This window comes from Suricata suricatta, chromosome 17, assembly GCF_006229205.1.
Source record: "Suricata suricatta isolate VVHF042 chromosome 17, meerkat_22Aug2017_6uvM2_HiC, whole genome shotgun sequence".
NCBI classification, from domain to species: domain Eukaryota; kingdom Metazoa; phylum Chordata; class Mammalia; order Carnivora; family Herpestidae; genus Suricata; species Suricata suricatta.
Window position 1 is genome coordinate 44,832,029 of NC_043716.1, and position 17,805 is coordinate 44,849,833.

The 17,805-nt window shown below is 42.0% G+C and overlaps 3 protein-coding genes and 1 long non-coding RNA gene across 12 annotated transcripts in view; 3 read left to right on the plus strand and 1 right to left on the minus strand.

Annotated features, from left to right (window-relative positions):
* Nucleotides 1-220, plus strand: part of LOC115281654 (regulating synaptic membrane exocytosis protein 1) — a 2,878-nt gene extending 2,658 nt beyond the window's left edge. Inside the window, exon 4 of the mRNA XM_029927073.1 lies at nucleotides 132-220. Coding sequence (XP_029782933.1) covers nucleotides 132-220 — 89 coding nt within the window. The remainder of the gene's footprint in view (nucleotides 1-131) is intronic.
* On the plus strand, nucleotides 9-2,678 carry C17H17orf58 (chromosome 17 C17orf58 homolog). Its single transcript, XM_029929154.1, has 3 exons — nucleotides 9-113; nucleotides 357-548; nucleotides 1,703-2,678. Exons 2-3 carry the CDS (start codon nucleotides 446-448, stop codon nucleotides 1,891-1,893), a joined length of 294 nt encoding a protein of 97 aa, XP_029785014.1. The 5' UTR covers nucleotides 9-113; nucleotides 357-445; the 3' UTR covers nucleotides 1,894-2,678.
* A 425-nt stretch (nucleotides 2,679-3,103) lies between these two features.
* LOC115282915 lies at nucleotides 3,104-13,359 on the plus strand. The gene is made up of 2 exons (XR_003904799.1): nucleotides 3,104-3,185; nucleotides 12,671-13,359. It is a non-coding gene; the product is annotated as an uncharacterized LOC115282915 (long non-coding RNA).
* The window catches only part of BPTF (bromodomain PHD finger transcription factor), a 151,176-nt gene continuing 138,774 nt past the window's right edge, over nucleotides 5,404-17,805 (minus strand). For 8 of the 9 annotated variants that reach the window (XM_029929144.1, XM_029929151.1, XM_029929152.1 and 5 more), the window contains 2 exons: nucleotides 12,763-12,949; nucleotides 5,404-7,596 (listed from right to left, as the gene is read on the minus strand). In XM_029929144.1, the coding sequence (XP_029785004.1) occupies nucleotides 7,560-7,596; nucleotides 12,763-12,949 (224 nt within the window). In that variant the 3' untranslated portion in view covers nucleotides 5,404-7,559. Of the gene's footprint in view, nucleotides 7,597-8,067; nucleotides 8,402-12,762; nucleotides 12,950-17,805 lie in introns of those variants that run through there. The other variant, XM_029929146.1, reaches the window with a different exon arrangement.

Below are 17,805 nucleotides of genomic sequence, written 5' to 3' on the forward strand. Positions count from 1 at the left end.
GCCGCCGCGCCTGAGCCTGCCGCGGAGGGACGCGGAGCCCGGCGCCGAGCCCTGCGCGCGCGCTTGCAGGGCGGACCTGGACGAGCGCGAGTCCTACTGCGCGAGCGAATTCGGTGAGCCCCGCCCCGCAGCTCCTCCCGGGCCCGGGCTGCAGAGCCCAGGCCGCGAGGCGAGCCTTTCCGAGCCCAGAGCGGCGGGCTGTGCTCGCGGACTCCCCTAGGGCAGACCCTGGAGATACCCACCCACTCGATCCTGCAGTCCTCAGACCCGTGTGGACTAGTTCGTGATGTGTGCAAAGCTCACTGGGGAAGGAGAGGAAATTCATTTCTTCAAAACTCTTTATTTTCTGAAAGCAGCAGTGAACGGAATCGTGCATGACGTGGACGTGCTCGGCGCAGGGATCCGGCTGGTGACTCTGCTGGTGGACCGGGACGGGCTGTACAAGATGAACCGCCTGTACATCACTCCGGACGGGTTTTTCTTCCGAGTCCACATTTTAGCCCTAGACTCCTCCAACTGCAATAAGCCATGTCCAGAATTTAAACCCGGTATTGAAACTCATCTGACCGCTTTATATACGGACTTTATGTCACCACTTGTAACTTGGGCACCACAGCTCCTCTGTTGGTCATCCCAGTACCGGTGGTGGGGGTGGGGGGGGGAGAGTATTCAAAATGAATAGTTTACAGGCGACAGGTCGTATTTCGGTCACTCCGATTTACGCTCCACCAGCCTCCCCGTGCCTCTAGGTGAGAACAGATGTTTCGGGACTAAGCAGCCAATCAAATATTTGTGGACAAATGGAGTGATGAAACAGCATTGCCAGAGGGATGCCTAAGAGGCTTCTAGGAAAAGTTTAGAAAACTCTTTGGGGGCGGGGGTAGGAAATACCCACTCCCACATCTTTCTAGACATGTGTTCTGGAAAAATCCTCCTGAAACATTGTGATTAGCACCTTTTGTTCTGTGATGTTGGCTGGTTACAAGGTGATTATCTGGTTATCTTCTAAAAGGTCACCAGACCTTTTCCACCTGTTTGAGGGCGAGATGACTGAGAATGAACATATGCAGCAAGATAATAGGTTCAAGCTTGGGCTTTTTTTTTCTTTTTTTAAATTTTTTTTATTGCTTTTTATTTTATTTTTGAGAGACAGAGAGAGACAGCTGGAGCAGGGGAGGGTCAGAGAGAGAGGGAGACACAGATTCCGAAACAGGCTCCAGGCTCTGAGCTGTCAGCACAGAGCCCGACGCGAGGCTCGAACCCACGAACCGTGAGATCTGACCTGAGCCGAAGCCGGATGCTTAACCGACTGAGCCACCCAGGCGCCCCTTTTTTCTTTTTTTAAAAAGGATTTTATTTGGGGGGGGGGGCCTGGGGTGGGCTCAGTCCATTGAGTGTCTGATTGATTTTGGCTCAGGTCATGCCAGGGTCCTGAGTTGGAGTCCTGCTTCCAGCTCTGCGCAGAGCATGGAAACTGCTGGAGACATTCTTTCTCTCTCACCCCCACCGCTGCTCATGCGCATTCTCCTTCATAAAAAAAAAAAAAAACCCCACAACCCCAAAGATCAAGAGTTGCACGCTCTACTGAATGAGCCAGCCAGGTGCCTCAAGCTTAGGCATTTCTTGACGGTCTCAACATTTTCTTTCTGTTTCTTGGCATTTAAGAGACACTGTGGTTTAAACCTTGGTTACTTTTTTTCAGGCAGCAGGTATATCGTGATGGGCCACATCTACCATAAGAGACGGCAGCTCCCCACAGCCCTGCTCCAGGTGCTGAAAGGGCGGCTCAGACCAGGAGATGGACTGCTCAGGAGCAGCGGCAGCTATGTGAAGAGATTTAACCGAAAAAGGGACGGGCAAGTGCACGGTGCAATTCACACCCAATGTGTTTGAAATGTACTACTGTCCTTGCACGTCTGGATCATAAGAGACTTGGCTCTCAGCAACAAGACGGGGAAGGTCTGTCGTCAAATAATGGGGTCTTCCGTGGGGCGGGGCGTGCAGCTCCTTTGAGAACGGATCGGATCGTGTAGCTCCACCTCGAATCCTGAAATTGCCACTTTCTTATTTACACGATGCTTCTTCAATGGCCTGCTTCTGAGCTGCCGGGCAAGGTCATTCAATTCTAGGGGCGGTTATTCACATGGCTCAGATAACTGACCTGTCCAGTTAACAGATCACTGCTTCATGGTGTTTGTTTTTAATTATTTTAATTTAAATACATTCTTCAGTAGAAATAGTTCACAAAAAAACATTTCCTTGATTTTAAATATACAGCTTTTGAATAGGTTATATCGTGTATCAAACCAAGTTTCATACTAAAAGCATCACATTTTAAATTCTGTACATAACAGTGCACGAGTCAAAAGACATATATGAAATGTCATTTAGAGCAAACACTAGGGTCAGAGCTCAAGACAAGTATTAAAGTTTCACAATTAAAGAGTATGAATGGGCTTAATTCAGGCAACATATTATTCAAACAAGTGTTCCCGCTGTACCAAAATGTAAGAAATAGTTTATTTTCATGCCTCCTTGTTCCTAAAAACATATGTTTTGTGCCAAACTGGCAACTATCCCAATGCTAAACATATTCTCGGTATCTGATGTCATTTTTCTCTTAAGATCAAGTATCATGTTTGTGTTTGTAAAGTAGTAAATCCTGCCTTGAAATCAGATCTTGGATGCACCGGTTTGTTTTTGTTTTTGTTTGTTTGTTTGTTTTAAGCCCCACTGAACTCTAAAGGTTTGGGAAAAAGCCTTCTTAAACTTACTCCAAAAACCCTGGAACCAATATTCAATGACAGCGTGCAAATATGTGAATTTTAAACACTCCCTGGTTGGGTTGGAAAAGGTATAATCACTAGCTGAATATAATATTGATTTTATACTTGAATCCACAAACACATTAAGGTTTTTTTCAGTTAATTTGAAACATGTGAGTAGAGACACGGATAACTCGTGGTTGAAGCTTCCTGCCTGAGAGAAACAGGAACTGCACTAACGAGGAAGAACAGCCTATCTGGTCTCAAAGGGGATGCACTCCGGAGCTCGAGATGGGTCTTTAGACAGCCATCTTTAACGGCCACGCGGAAGCACTGTACCTAAAGCACGTTGAGGCCAACACGCGAGAGCATCCGCAAGGAAGTCAGCAGCTGTAGCGTTAAGATGTAACATCTGATTGTGTGAGAAATATTATTTATTACCTGGTTTGTCCCAAACAGGGGGCTAAGGGCTAAAGTAACATCTGAGAGGTTCTGACCGTCCTGTGGCAAAGCATTACTGAGGGATTTTCAGAGTTTCCCCAAAGTGAGTCTTGCTGAAACTTACTAAAAACCACAGTAGAATTGCTTCTTGGGAATGAATCAGCTGCATTATAACAGCGACTATCAGCAGTAGAGTAAGCAGCAAATTGAAGAGCTACTGGCTGGTTTTGTTTGTTTTTTAAGAATAAAGATTAACAGACATAAGTCCCGCCAATCACAAAAACCGAAGCCGAAGTTTTCAGTGTGAAAAGGCCAAGTGGTAATCTTGAACAATGCGGTGGGGAAACTGCAAAATGGCCAAGTAGGTAAGCTGGAAGTTATGTGATCTGGCTGATGCTTGGGGTCAGACACCTGGTGCGTGCATCTCGGCAAACACAAGCAGGCCGGCTTTTTAGAAACTGCCCAGGCAGCGTACGGCCATCATTGGAGACCAGGTTGCAATGGAGACCCCTGAGGCTCCAGGGAGAGAAAACAGTGGTGGGTGAGGGGGGCTGTACACAGGAGGCGGTAAGAATGAGAATCCCAAGTTAGGCAAAAAAGGTTAAGAAGAATCTCATTGGCTGCAATTTTAATATTATGGAAAATTTTAAGTAGCAAATTCATTGTAGTTCCTAATCTTTCTGTCCTGAAAAATTTTTCTCAGCACATGGATTTGTGCTCCAAAGACTAAAAGGCTATGTGCACGGCCAATAGTCCCTCATCAATAAAATACTCCATTGCCCTTGAGAGGAACTCAACAGCATCCCTCCTTTAATTAAGCTATTAGGACTCAAGGGAAAGAAAAGCACTTGTCTTGCTTTCAGGTCTATAAAAAATATATATATGCTTTTTTGGGGTCCTTTTAAGTTTTAAAAGATACCATTTGGCACTGTTTGTTTATATTTCCCTTCAATCATTTTTAAGGTGGATCAAACACATGTAGGCAAACCCCTAAAAACTGACCCACCAATTGGATTATAATCCCAGTTTCAGGTCTGGGACTTTTTCATTAAAAAAAATATGCCTCCTCTTCAGTTGAATTTCGTCCAAATTGGATCAAACGGGGTGTGACCTTCTAAGAAAGGTCTTTCTCAGTAGCTTACTCTAAGTATCCAGAAGTGTACCTCAGAATACTTGGTATTACTCGGCTGGTTCTTCCCCACCCAGCACTTAGTAAGACGCTGCTTCGCCCAGGAGGTAGCACTATTCTGACATTCCGGACCAGGAACCGGGCGGCTTTGGGGAATACCCTCCATCCTGAAACAAGCGGGTGCCACCACAACCACGTAGCCCGGTCCAGCTTAGCCTGTCACCACCAGGCTGGCTCTTTAATATCAGAAACACACAAAGATGAATACAAACCGGGAAAGAACCTCGATTTACAGATTCTGGGAAGGTAGATTATAAACAACAGCAAAATCTCAGGGTCCCTAAATAACACTCCAGGCCATTTGAAATATAAAAAGGCAATTGTTTTACTTTAGAAAATAGCTCTGAAAGTTCACACACACACACACACACACACACACACACAAATTTTTTTAACCTACGCAGGACATTAGCTAAAATACAAATCCTGCAGAATTTGGATGGGAAAAAAAAGCGTAATTCCCTAATATTATGAAAATACTTACTATGAAATGTTTTCAAGGACTGTGAACTTGGCAGATGAGACCACAAGCACCAATATGTTAGGCCAAGGACACCTACTAGATGCAAATTCAATATATTTACAAAACTAAGTAGAAAAATCCTAACCGTGTTTTACAAATAAATATGCATTCTGCTACTTGGACTGTTGAAAGCAAAACAGATGTAATACATGTATCTTACTGAACAGCAGGAGCTTGTCAGAGAATACGCATAGAAAAGCAGCTTGTGAAATTCATTATAGAAGAATGTATGTTTTTCAAAAATTACTTTTGAAAAGACTAAAGCTCTATAGTTGATAAAACTATAAAATGTCTATTTATATGGTGATAGAAATTGCCAAAGGCTTCATACTATTAAATGCACATATGAAATTAACATCTTCCTGGTCTGAGGATTCCCATAACATTTACCTTTTTTTGGGTACAATATGGCAATGCCCATGGCTACAGAAAATATATCAACCAACCAACCAACCAACCACTGTTTCATTAGAAACTGCACCAAATCCAATGTCAAAAACATTACTTTATTTTTCTAGGATGAAATGTCCTATTACGTACAAAAAGAATTGCTGTTTAGAATTTGCCACAATCTGTTAAAAACATAGCAATCTATTGCCTACAGGTAGGAAAGTTCTTGCCGCAACAAGTTTCAAATGATTAAGCCCATATACCTCTATATCTCTATATATATGAATAAATAGTACAGAAATACTGTGACGTGATGAGATGCAGAATAACTTTATAGTTCATTAAACTGTAGGACTCTTGCATCAGCACAGTGCATACAACAGGTGACATTTTTTTGAAAAGTAAAAGGACAAAATAACCTGTTTTTAACTACTTCCGTGTTAGTAATTTAAGCAAAAAACTGTTTCCACATTTTTGTGTTGAGCGGTTAGTCTCTTGAAGTTTGTAAGCAGAGGTTTAAGTGACACTTGTATGTACAAAAAGGAATGGGCTTCATGACATAAAACTGACCCAGCACAGCCTGCACACCTGAGTCTAACGAGGAAGAACTGAAGACTGGAGCAACCTCTTTCTTTAAGAAACTAAGGGCTGGGAAAGGTCTTGCATAGCAGGGTGAGATTCAACAGAAGGAAACTTTAAAGACATGATTAGACAAATTCCAGAAACTGTTAGGACAAAGCTAATACGAATCAGTGCAAAGTCTAGTAAAATTTTTGCAAAGCTGCACAAACCAACTGCGGCAGATGTTACAGAAGCGATTCTTACAACGCGGGAACGCAATGTGGAAGGTTAGAACACCGAGAGAAAAAAACATGCAAAATATACCTTCCTCTGCTGTTTCCATCCTTTCCCTTACTTGCTTACATTACGTTTTATGTGGAAAAAAATAATAAAACAAAAAAACAAAAACAAAAAGTCCCCAAGAAACCCAAACAATTCAACCAACAAACGAAAGATACACAATGGATGAAGTCATCTAAAAAATGCCCGTCATAAAATAGCAGTCGCTGTCCATAACTGCTAACTTGCCTCGCATGACATCAGGTACGGATGAGGGCAATGTGTATTTTGCCACATTGCCTTTTTTATTAGTACGATCAATTGATGCAACAGGATTAGCACCCCTGAAGATTTCTCTTTGACGCAGTGACAGCGGGCCGGGAATTATACAAATGAGGGGCCGCTACCGTCCTGGAGGAACGCAGGTACAGTTACAGAGCGTCAGCCCTCTGTTTACCTTGCGGCCCGCCCTCTCCCCTCAAAGGCTTATTACAGATAATCATTAGCGCACATTCAAAGACACCATCTGTGGGAGAAAAATGATCTCCATTTATTTTGTTTCATATACATCCATAGTTGAATTTTAATACAAAAAGAAAAAAAATTAGAATCTGACAAATGTTTACAAACAAGATACCTTCAAATAGATTTTACTCAGTTTAGCCTGGTGCAGAGTAAATGACAAATTGTACTGTTATATTCAAGGCAACAGAGTCTGTAGTCCAGGACCACTCAGCCCAACCTTTATGCAAGCTTAATTTTTATCTACCATGAACAATAAACTCATTGTTGATTCCCAGTTGTGTGTGTGTGTGTGTGTGTGTGTGCATATGTGTACATAGCAGCTCCTTTCATAGAAAGAAAAGACATCTAGAGGTCGTCTTGTACTTTTACCTACAGGAATCATGATAAGATACAGAATGGATTACATGTAACCAGGGCTGGATTTTATAAGAAAAAATAATTAGCTGACAAATGAGGGCAGCAATAAAAAAGCGTCTTTTTTGCAACAATAAATAAATACAGTCAAAAGTTTTCTGTGAGACTCTAAACCAGCTTCTTCACTGAAGAGCAGACGTGGCATTTCCATGGAGTTACACTTGACCCCATATTATCTTTTTTTCTTGCTTTCTTTTTTCTTTTTTTTTCAATAAACAAAGTTTTCCCGCTTCTGCCACAATAGTAAAACCATTTGATCTTGACAAGATAATGGTGTCGTTGACTTTGCTTTTCCTTTGTCCGTTGGACAAAATGGGCCAAGAATATAATTGGACTGTTATGACCAATAAAAACGAAGTTTAGGTCAAGTCTTGTCAGGATAACCTGACTAAGAACATCTGGCTCCTTAATTTAAAATAGTTCAGACAACCAGATTCCTGCTGTGTTCTATGTTAGGTTAACACGCTGAACTTTAAGAAGCTGTAGACTGCAGTTTGTTGTTATGAGACCTACAGAATACAGAAAAAAGGGAACAATTAAGCACCCTTCATTTTTGAAAACAATGATGCTTTATTTGGATGCCAAGGTCGGTCTGTCTGGGAGAAGAAGCAGTCATGTTCTTTCATTTACCCTTGGCAAGCAAATACATGAGAGCAAGTAAGAAACTGTTAACCTATAATAGAAATTTTCACTGTACACTGAAACATGATAGTTCACTGGAAAAAGCCATTATTAAAATATAATATATATATATATATATATTCATCTAATAAAGACTATACATTTTTAGCCAATGGGACAAATAGAAACATTTACAGACGCATTACCATTGTGGTAAAGGTGTGTGTGTGTATGTGTGTGTGTACATACATGCTTATTTACATTGATTTGGGGAATAGGAAGAAAAAATTATATTAAAAAAAAGAGAAATAGCAGTATTAAAATCACATTTTTCTATTGAAAGTCCAGAAAGTCTCCTCTCTAGTTTCACAGTTTTATTCACAACCTTCGTTAGTAAAAACCACACCCCCGCGCAGCCGCCAGGACTGTCAGAGCGCGGTCCACGGCGGCGGCGCGGATAAATACAGCATCCCGGGGGTTTACAGTTCTTAAGTACATTGTTCAACACGGCCGCTAGGATAAACCATTTACTACTGTACATATATTTTCAACATTAAAACATTAAATTAACTAGTATGAACTTGGGGGGGGGGCAACTGTGAATTAGGTAATCACGTGGAACAATAAAAGAAAGAGTGACCCCAACATCCAGGTCTGATTCCAGTTAAAAATTCAGACTAAAGATATCAGAATCTGTAAGAAAAGAAAGAACATGGATGGTGTAAATGATGAATTGTAACAAAGCAGAGCAATGAAAATAATGTGCAAACGATGCTGGAGACCATAAATTAAAAATGGGGAAAACATGGCAATGGAAATACTGTACACCCATAAATCAATCACGTTTCAATGAACGGCTACATGGAGGTTTCATTCTGCCTTAAACCTGGAAAGCAACAAAAATACCCTAAAATCTCCTCACATTTCATTTTATAGAATTGAGAAAACTTGTCAGTTTGCTCCCACATTCCTTAATGAATATTATGTGAACCCAAATGAAATAAAAGGCTACCGAACGTTAAGTGGGTGATAAGCTCCCCTCCGCGGCCCTGCGACGCGCAGACCCCGCCCCCGGACCGCCTCCTTCCGTGCTTCCACCTGCCGCCACTCCCACTCTGGGCTCGCCCGGGAGACGGAAGCAGGGTGGGATCCAAGTCCCCAGCTCCCCCCTCACAGTGACCACCGAAGGCTAAATTAAGCCTTTCCAATAATAAAAAAAAAAAGCAACTGTAGAAATTTAATTGGAGGAATAAGTGCAAGAAGTACAAATACAAAAGCAGGGAGAGACTTAAAATAGGTTGTGGCCTTCTTATCCCGATGTTTACTCAACCTCAAGTCCAGGCTCCCTAGGATCGATTACTCTGAACTGCAGTTCTTCGGTAGGTAGAGTTCTTATACTGCTATTTCTTATGAACTTTATCTTGCTTAAATCCCGTTACAGCACATGATAACTAATCTCATATAACCATGTTCCCGCCTCCATTCTTGAATCCAACTTTTACTTCTAACTTTAAATTAAACCTTTCTGTGCTTTGTCTACAGGTAGATTCTAAAAGTTGAACATCAATGTACTGCTTACAGTATTAGGACTATGTAAATATTTTTCTCTTCCTGCCACCCACTCCTTGGGTAAGAGGGCATTCTTAGCATCCCTATACAGCTTTGTTTTCCATGGGATCTTGAATTGCCTTTCATTTGTTCCTCTTACGTTCTTAAACTAGTAACTATCTAATGTGTGAGTCATTTATTCCCCCCCAGACACCTTCCTCTTGGGAATGTTCAATTCTCTTGCTCCAGTTCGGATTGCCTGCTGCATTGGCCTGCTGTTCGAATGGCATCGCGGGCTAGCGTACTTCCTATTATTTTCTTGAAGCTCTTGTTTCTTGGACCCAAGACCTTTTGTTTTCTTGATTTGTTTCATTTTGCTAGTGCACATCTTAAAATAACTTGCTAAGAAAGGATTCATGGGAAGAAGTCCCTTTCTGAGTCCTTCCATGACTGAAAGTGTATTTGTTCTGCCTCTGCCCTTGACTGTTCGGTTGGACACAGAATCCTAGGCTGAAAATCAAACTTTTAGATGTATTCCTCCCAAATCCTCTGGCATTCCATGTTGTTAGAGAAAAGTCTGATACCAGTCTAATTCGTATTGCTTTATAGGTTGTCTATCTCCCTTAGAGAAACTTCTTTTATCCTTGGCATCTGATAATTGTACAGTGATGCAAATGTGGGATGGACTTTTCCCATCTGTCCAGCTGGTTTATTATGTCTACCAACTGTCCTCATCATTCCCTACCCAGCTCACCCCACAAGGATGCGAGCCGCACAGGGATTCAATTATCTGACACAGAGCAGGGTCTCCGCAACCATTTGATGAATGAACGGATCTGTTTTGCTTGGACTTGAAGACTTATGCTCTCATCAGCTCAGGGAATTTTTTTATATTAGTCTTTTGTTAATTTCCTCCCTTCAGTCTTCTCTCTTCTTCCTTTCTGGAATTTCCATTAAGTGAGTATTGGAAATGCTACAATGCATTTAAGTCTTTGATTTTAACTGTCACTGTTTACAATTCGTTTAGTTTTTCTTTCTAGCCACTCTAATCATTCTTTATTCCTAATACCCTTTACGCCATTTTGTAGATTCAAGGCCCCCCCCCACCTTTAAGTAAACTCTACACAGTGTGGGGGTTAAACTCATGACCCCAAGATCATGCTCCACCAACTGAGCCAGCCAGGTGCCCCTAGGTTCACTATCTCATAAAATTTCCCTTGGGGCATGATTTAGAGGGTTGTTTTGTTTTTAAAGTTCTCTTTGATCTGTTCTGTTATACCTTGACCTTTCTCTTTTCCACTGCAAGCTTTCCTTACATACCTGGTCATCCCTGGCTGTTTGTTCACACTTCAGGAGAATAAGTTAAAGGACCAGATAGGTGCCTGCAAAGCCCTACGTACTCGTGTAGGGCTGACTGGCAAGTGTCGCCTTCTAGCACAGTTTCTTAATTTCAACACTACTGCCATTTGGGGGCTGGGTAATGCTCTGTTGTGGGGGCGGCCTCGTGCATGAGGGTGTGCAGCTGCCTCTCTGGCCTATCAGATGTCAGCCCTATGTCCACCTCCGAGTGACAAAAGAAACGCCTCCCGGCATCGCTAAACATCCCGTGGGAAGTACGGGGGTGGGCAAATGATCCCAGGCGAGAGCCACAGCGGCAGGTGACGGGGCTGTGGACCCACCCAAACCTCAGGTCAGGGGACTTGACTCTGACCCCAGTTCTCTTCTGTCTACTCCACTTCTCTGCAGACAGTTTACTCCATTTCTTAAGGGCAGAAACTTGTGTTCTTACAGCTCTTTGGGCTTCCTACACAGGGCACCTGTACTTGGGTTCAAAAGGGTGACTAGCCTAAATGCAATCTTTGACCCCTCTCCTGCCTTCTAACGTGTCTTGGAGTCTCCATGTCGGAGACTGGCAGCGGGCTGGCTGGTCAGCAAGCTGTCCCCTCTGCTGAAGGGCCATCGAGCAGGAGGAGTCTGGGCCGTGGCGTCCCTGGCGTGGCCAGACCCTCTTTCATCTGCTCTCTGTATTCCAGAATCTGTGGAAATCTCCTCAGCTAACATCAACCATATTCTTTTCATATTCTGAGCTCACCCCTTTTTATTTCTTCATTATTATTTTACGAGGGGCTTTACCTTATTGAGTAAGTCCTCTGCCACTTTAGGTTCTACAGCTAATGGGTTAACAGACAGGCGAGCATGCAAAGGGGAAGTTTTAGGGATTCTGTAAATCTCTTCGTTCTTGGTCCAGAGCCTGCCTTCCTACCCAGTGTCCTTCCTTCCGTGCCTGTACTTTCTGATTCCTTGGGACACGTTAGCTAGGCTGGTCCTTCACTTCTAGTTCATGTAAACTGATTCTAAAACACAGTTTTTGATCTGCCTTGCCGCGGGACAGGAGATGCAACACCCTGTGGATTTTCCTCAGAGGAAAATAACTAAGCAGAGCACGGATTCTTACACTTTGATACGCAGAGTTCACTAGATAACAGAGATGCCCAGGTCCCAGACCAGCCAAGATCTACACAATCAGAACCTCTAGGGAGGACGGGGCATGCACACTGGTGGGTGGGGGCTGGGGAGGGGTGAGCGTCAGGGCTACAGAGCGGTGGCAGTTACCACAGGAAGAGAGAACCAGGCTCTGTGGGAAAGAAGAAAGTCAAGAGCTTGAGAAGGGGAGACTGAGGTTCAGAAACAAAAGGCACGAACGTGCTATGTCCGAATATCCCGCAAAGTTGCTCACTGCTTCTGTGTTACTGGAGGTTCAAAGTAAAGGTCTGTGGACTTAAAGTCTAGTCTTGCCAACAGGAAAAATACCCAGAGAAATAGAACATTTTATGATTTCAAAAATACAGCAAACAAATGAAGGAGAAAGTGCTGAAATCCCCTTCCTGGTCTTCCCCTTACTCTACCCTATAGAACAGTGATTGTTATGCTTTGGTAAACTCAACAAAGGCAAAAGCTCTGTTTTGCTACATTTTTATGTGCCCCATGGCACGTTTCTTTTTAAAATATATTAAAATATATATATATGTGTGTGTGTTTGTGTGTATATATATAATATATATCATATATATATACACATATTATATATATATATACACACACACATATATATTTTATTAAGTAAACTCTACACCCAACATGGGGCTTGAATTCACAACCCCAAGATCAGGAGTTGCACACTCTTTCAACTGAGCCAGTCAGGTGCCCCTGCCCCGTGGCATTTAAGATAGCATCTTGCATCCTATAAGCAACTGGTAAGTTTTTTTTTTTTTAATTTAAAAAACAAAAAGCAAAAAACAAAAAACTTTAAGCAGATCACAAACTCAGAAACTTCTCATTATTGAGTCTGTTCTCTTGTCCTTGGGCATGATATTGTAATGCTAGAGTCCTGATTTTTTTTTTCTTGATTTCAAGGTTCAAATTTATCAAACTGCACTGGCTGATCTCGTAGACAAAAAGAGCTGGAGAAGCTGGATTAATTTAGAACACGGAACGCATCTGCTCACCTGCTTGCCTTGAATCCTTTCAATTTCTGTACAAAGAATGATTCAAGAACTTCTGCACACTGGTAAAAAGGCGAGTCACTCGGATTGTAGTAACGACAGTTATCAAAAATTTTGGTCATATCTGCCACGAATTCCGTCAGCTTTTCATAATACCGCCTTTGTATTCTCTCTTCCATGGTTGCAAGGTCTTAAAGACACAAAATGTAGAACATTCTTAAAGCTTGAAGGCAGCTCCAGCGTCAAGACTGCCCACACGCCCAGCAAGAACATAGGTTTCCTGCCCGCGCAGCCCCAGAGCCAATCTGATTCGCGCTGGGGACTATTTAGCAATTCACAAAGAAAAGAGGAGCCCTTCTCCAACTTCGTGTCTGATTAGGGGACTCTAAAAGGTAAATCTTGGCTACTGATAAGCAGGTTCTTTTCCTTTCAGTTAACGCGAGAACACAACTTCATTCAGTTGGGTTGAAACAAAGGAAACCACACCCACATGATCAATACATATCCAAGTACAACACATTCTGACATGGGAGCAATTATGTGTATTACATGTACAAAGAGAAGGAGGGAATCCAAAATAAAGAACGAAATATCTCTGTGGCTTTGTGGTACCTATATTAGATTTTAATACCATCATTTTGCTTTCTTTATTCATTTTTATTATTACCTTATATTGCTGACAAGAGACACTCAAAAAATTTTTTTAATGTTTTTATTTATTTTTGAGGGAGAGAAAGAAAGAGTGTGAGCTGGGGACGGGCAGAGAGAGAGACAGAGTCGGAAGCAGGCTCCAGGCTCTGAGCTGTCACCAGAGAGTCTAATGTGGGGCTCGAACTCATGAACCATGAGATCATGACCTGAGCCGAAGTCGGATGCTAAACTGACTGAGCCACCCAGGCACCCAAGTGACACTAACTTAACACTTAAGGTGGCAAGGATATAGAGTGTCCACTTAAAGGGAAAAATATTAGCTGATACAAGTAAAAATATTAGTATCTAATATATAGGCTGTAGGCAGCGATGACTCAAATCCTTCAGGTGGGACAGAGGTAACTGCCTTGGAATATACTGAGCTTAATCTTCCTGCAGTAACATTAGGTCCTCTTCCACATATGACCTCACCTAAACACCTGGGAGAATACGGGGCGCCTGGGTGGCTCAGTCGGTTAAACAGCCGACTTCAGCTCAGGTAATGATCTTGTGGTTCGTGGGGTCGAGCCCCGCATCGGGTTCTGTGATGACAGCTCGGAGCCTGGAGCCTGCTTCAGCTTCTGCATTTCCCTCTCTCTCTCTATGCCCTTCTTCTGCTTGTGCTCTCTCTCTCTCTCAAAAATAAAAATTAAAAAAAAATACAATTCCACAGTAAATTTCAATGATTAGGTTAGAATTTGAGAAAATGATCATAAAGTCTAAGAATATCTAAGAAACATTTGAAAAATAAAAGGAGAGAATTTAATCTATCAGACATTAAATATTATAAAGCTGTGACAATGTTAAGTGTGGCATCATGCAAGATGACACAGACATTAATGGAACTGTATTCAAAACACGAACAGACCTAATTATATTCAGCATAAGAATTTTATGTGTCATTTCAAATAAGCCAAGGAAGAAAACTTCATTAAAGAATTGGGTTGAGGCAACCGCCTACACAGCTGAAGAAAAAATTTGATCTCACACTGATGCCCAAGTAGTTCTGGCTGGATAAAAATTTAAGGACAACAAGGAGAACCATAAGAAGGACTAAAAACACAACATTGCAGATGTAATTAATCACAGAATTGTGCATAAGTAGTTATGTTATATATATTTTAACAGACACGTGCACACACGCATCGGTCTCTGACAGTGACTGCAGGCAGCGGAAAAACACAACTGCAGACGCGCTCCCGGCCTCATGAAATCCGAGCAAGGCCTGGACACGGCTGCCGGCGGGCACCGGGTGCGGAGGCCGTACAGGGAAGGGCGAGCATCTGACACAGCACATCGTTCTTGCACTTACGTTCTGCGTACTTAATTGCCTGGCTACCTGTAATAACGTATATGAATAGTGCTTGGGCGTTTTCTGATTCCAACCTAATTAGATATCCCTTAAAAACAAAGTACTAGGAGAACATATAAGTGAGTATTTATATGTCTGGGGAAGGGTAAAAAACTAAAGGCAGGACTCCAGAGGCAAAATTCATAATGATTAAGAGATTTAAATCAAGAAACATTGAAAATTATGATAGGCCAAAAAAATCAACAGTAAACTTTTAAAATACTGTTTATTTTTGAGAAAGAGAGAGAGAGAGAGAGTGAGTGCGAGCGGGGGGGGGGGGGGGGGGGGGGGGGGGGGGCGCGACAGAGAGAGAGAGAGAGAGAGAGAGGAAGAGAGAGAATTCCAAGAAGGCCCTGAGCTGTTAGCACGGAGCCTGACGCAGGACTCAATCCCATGAACTGTGAGATCATGACCTAAGCCAGAATCAAGAGTTGGATGCTCAACTAACTGAGCCACCCACACGCATCAGTATGAAACTGTTAAATGTCCCTTGTATATAAATAGCCCTTAAGGAACACTGACAACAACATGAACATCCCAAGAGAAAAGTGGGCAAAATACATAAATAGGAAACTCACATCAAGTTCAAACAATAAGTACACATCACTAGTTACTGAAGTCACGCAAAACCAAAGAACCATGTTCTTTGTCCAAATTGGCAGATATGAAAAATCAATGCATCAGTCTATTTTCAACAATGACTCCACGATAGAGTACAAGAGGTAGTACACTTCACGTTTTACTCTCTACACCTCTGTAACGCCTGTACACCTAACATATTATTTTGAATTTAATATTTTCCAAGAAAAAAAATTCCCATCAAAAGCATGGTAATACTTAGTGTTTTCAAGAGTGGAGACAGAGGGGTATAGTCATACCCAACTATCGGAAACTGGTTCAATTTGCTAAAGTGCAATTTGAAAATATTTATCAAAAGCTTAACAAGTATATATACATTTGACCCAGAAATGCTAATTCCGGGCATTTCTCCTCAGAAAACAAACATATGCAGGCAGCTGTGTGGATGAAGATACTCTAAGAAGTGTTGTTGATAACAGCAAAACTGCATACAACTGAAAAGCCCATTAAGAGGCAATTAAGTACATTATCTTAATTGTATACAATAAGATAAGATAAGAATGATGTAGGGCTATACTACAGCTGGTGTAAAAAAAGTACTGACAAATTTAGAAAGTGTGTTATTCTGGCACAAAAACAGACACACAGACCAATGAAATAGAATAGAGAACCCAGAACTGGGCCCACAAATGTACAGCCAATTAATATTTGACAAAGCAGGAAAGAGTATCCCATGGAATAAAGACAGCCTCTTTAGCAGGTAGTGCTGGGAGAAGTGGATAGCAACATGCAGACGAATGAAACTAGACCACTTTCTTACACCATACACAAAAATTAACTCAAAATGGATGAAGGACCTGAATGTGAGACAGGAAACCATAAAAATCCTAGAGGAGAAAGCAGGAAGCAGTCTCTTTGACCTCAATCGCAGCAATTTCCTCCTTGACACATCCCCAAAGGCAAAGGAAAGAAAAGCAAAAATGAACTACTGGGACCTCATCAAGATAAAAAGTTTCTGCACTGCAAAGGAAACAATCATGAAAACCAATAGGCAAACGACAGAATGGGAAAAGATAATTGCAAATGATATATCAGATAAGGAGCTAGTATCCAAAATCTACAAGGAACTCACTAAACTCCATACTCGAAAACAAATAACCCAGGGAAGAAATGGGCAGAAGACATAAAAAGACACTTCTCTAAAGAGGACATCCAGATGGAAATACAAATCAAAACCACACTGAGATACCACCTCACACCAGTTGGAGTGGCTAAAATGAACAAATCAAGAGACTATAGATGGTGGTGAGGGTGTGGAGAGACGGGCACCCTCTCACACTGTTAGTGGGAATATAAACTGGTGCAGCCTCTCTGGAAAACAGTGTGGAGGTTCTTCAAAAAAACTATCGATAGAACTCCCTTATGACCAAGCAATAGCACTGCTGGGGATTTACACAAGGGATACAGAAGTGCTGACGCATAGGGGCACATGTACCCCAATGTTCATAGCAGCACTGTCTACAATAGCCAAATCATGGAAAGAGCCTAAATGTCCATCACCTGATGAGTGGATCAAGAAGATGTGGTGTGTATATATAAAATGGAGTATTACATGACAATGAGAAAGAATGACATCTGGCCATTTGTAGGAAAGTGGATGGACCTTGAGGGTGTCATGTTAAGCGAAATAAGTCAGGCGGAGAAGTACAGATACCATATGTTTGCACTCATAGGTCTAACAGGAGAACAGGAGAAACCTAGTGGAGGACCAGGGGGAGGGGAAGAGGGAAAGAGAGTTGGGGAGAGAGAGGTATGCAAAACTTGAGAGACTATTGAATACTGAAAACGGACTGAGGGGGCGCCTGGGTGGCTCAGTCGGTTGAGCTTCCGACTTCGGCTCAGGTCAGATCTCACATTCGTGAGTTCGAGCCCCGCGTCAGGCTCTGTGCTGACAGCTAGCTCAGAGCCTGGAGCCTGCTTCCGGTTCTATGTCTCCTTCTCTCTCTGCCCCTCTCCCTCTCATGCTCTGTCTCTCTCTGTATCAAAAATAAATAAAACATTAAAAAAATTAAAAAAAAAGAAAATCTGAAAACGAACTGAGGGTTGAAGGGGGAGGGGGAAGGAGGAAAAGAGGTGGTGGTGATGGAGGAGGGCACTTGTGGGGAAGAGCACTGGGTGTTGTGTGGAAACCAATTTGACAATAAACTATTTAAAAAAAAAGTATGTTATAAAACAGGATTCTTTCATATAACCCTATTTTTGTTTAAAAAATTTTATAAAAGCTGCCCATCTTGTTGGCTCCCTCATTCCCTGAAAATAAACTATTTTTAGTTTAGTATATATCTTTGCAGACATTTTTATGTATTTCTAAACATATTTATGTGCCTTTAGAAAGTATATAATAGTTTGCTGCTTAAAACCTAGGA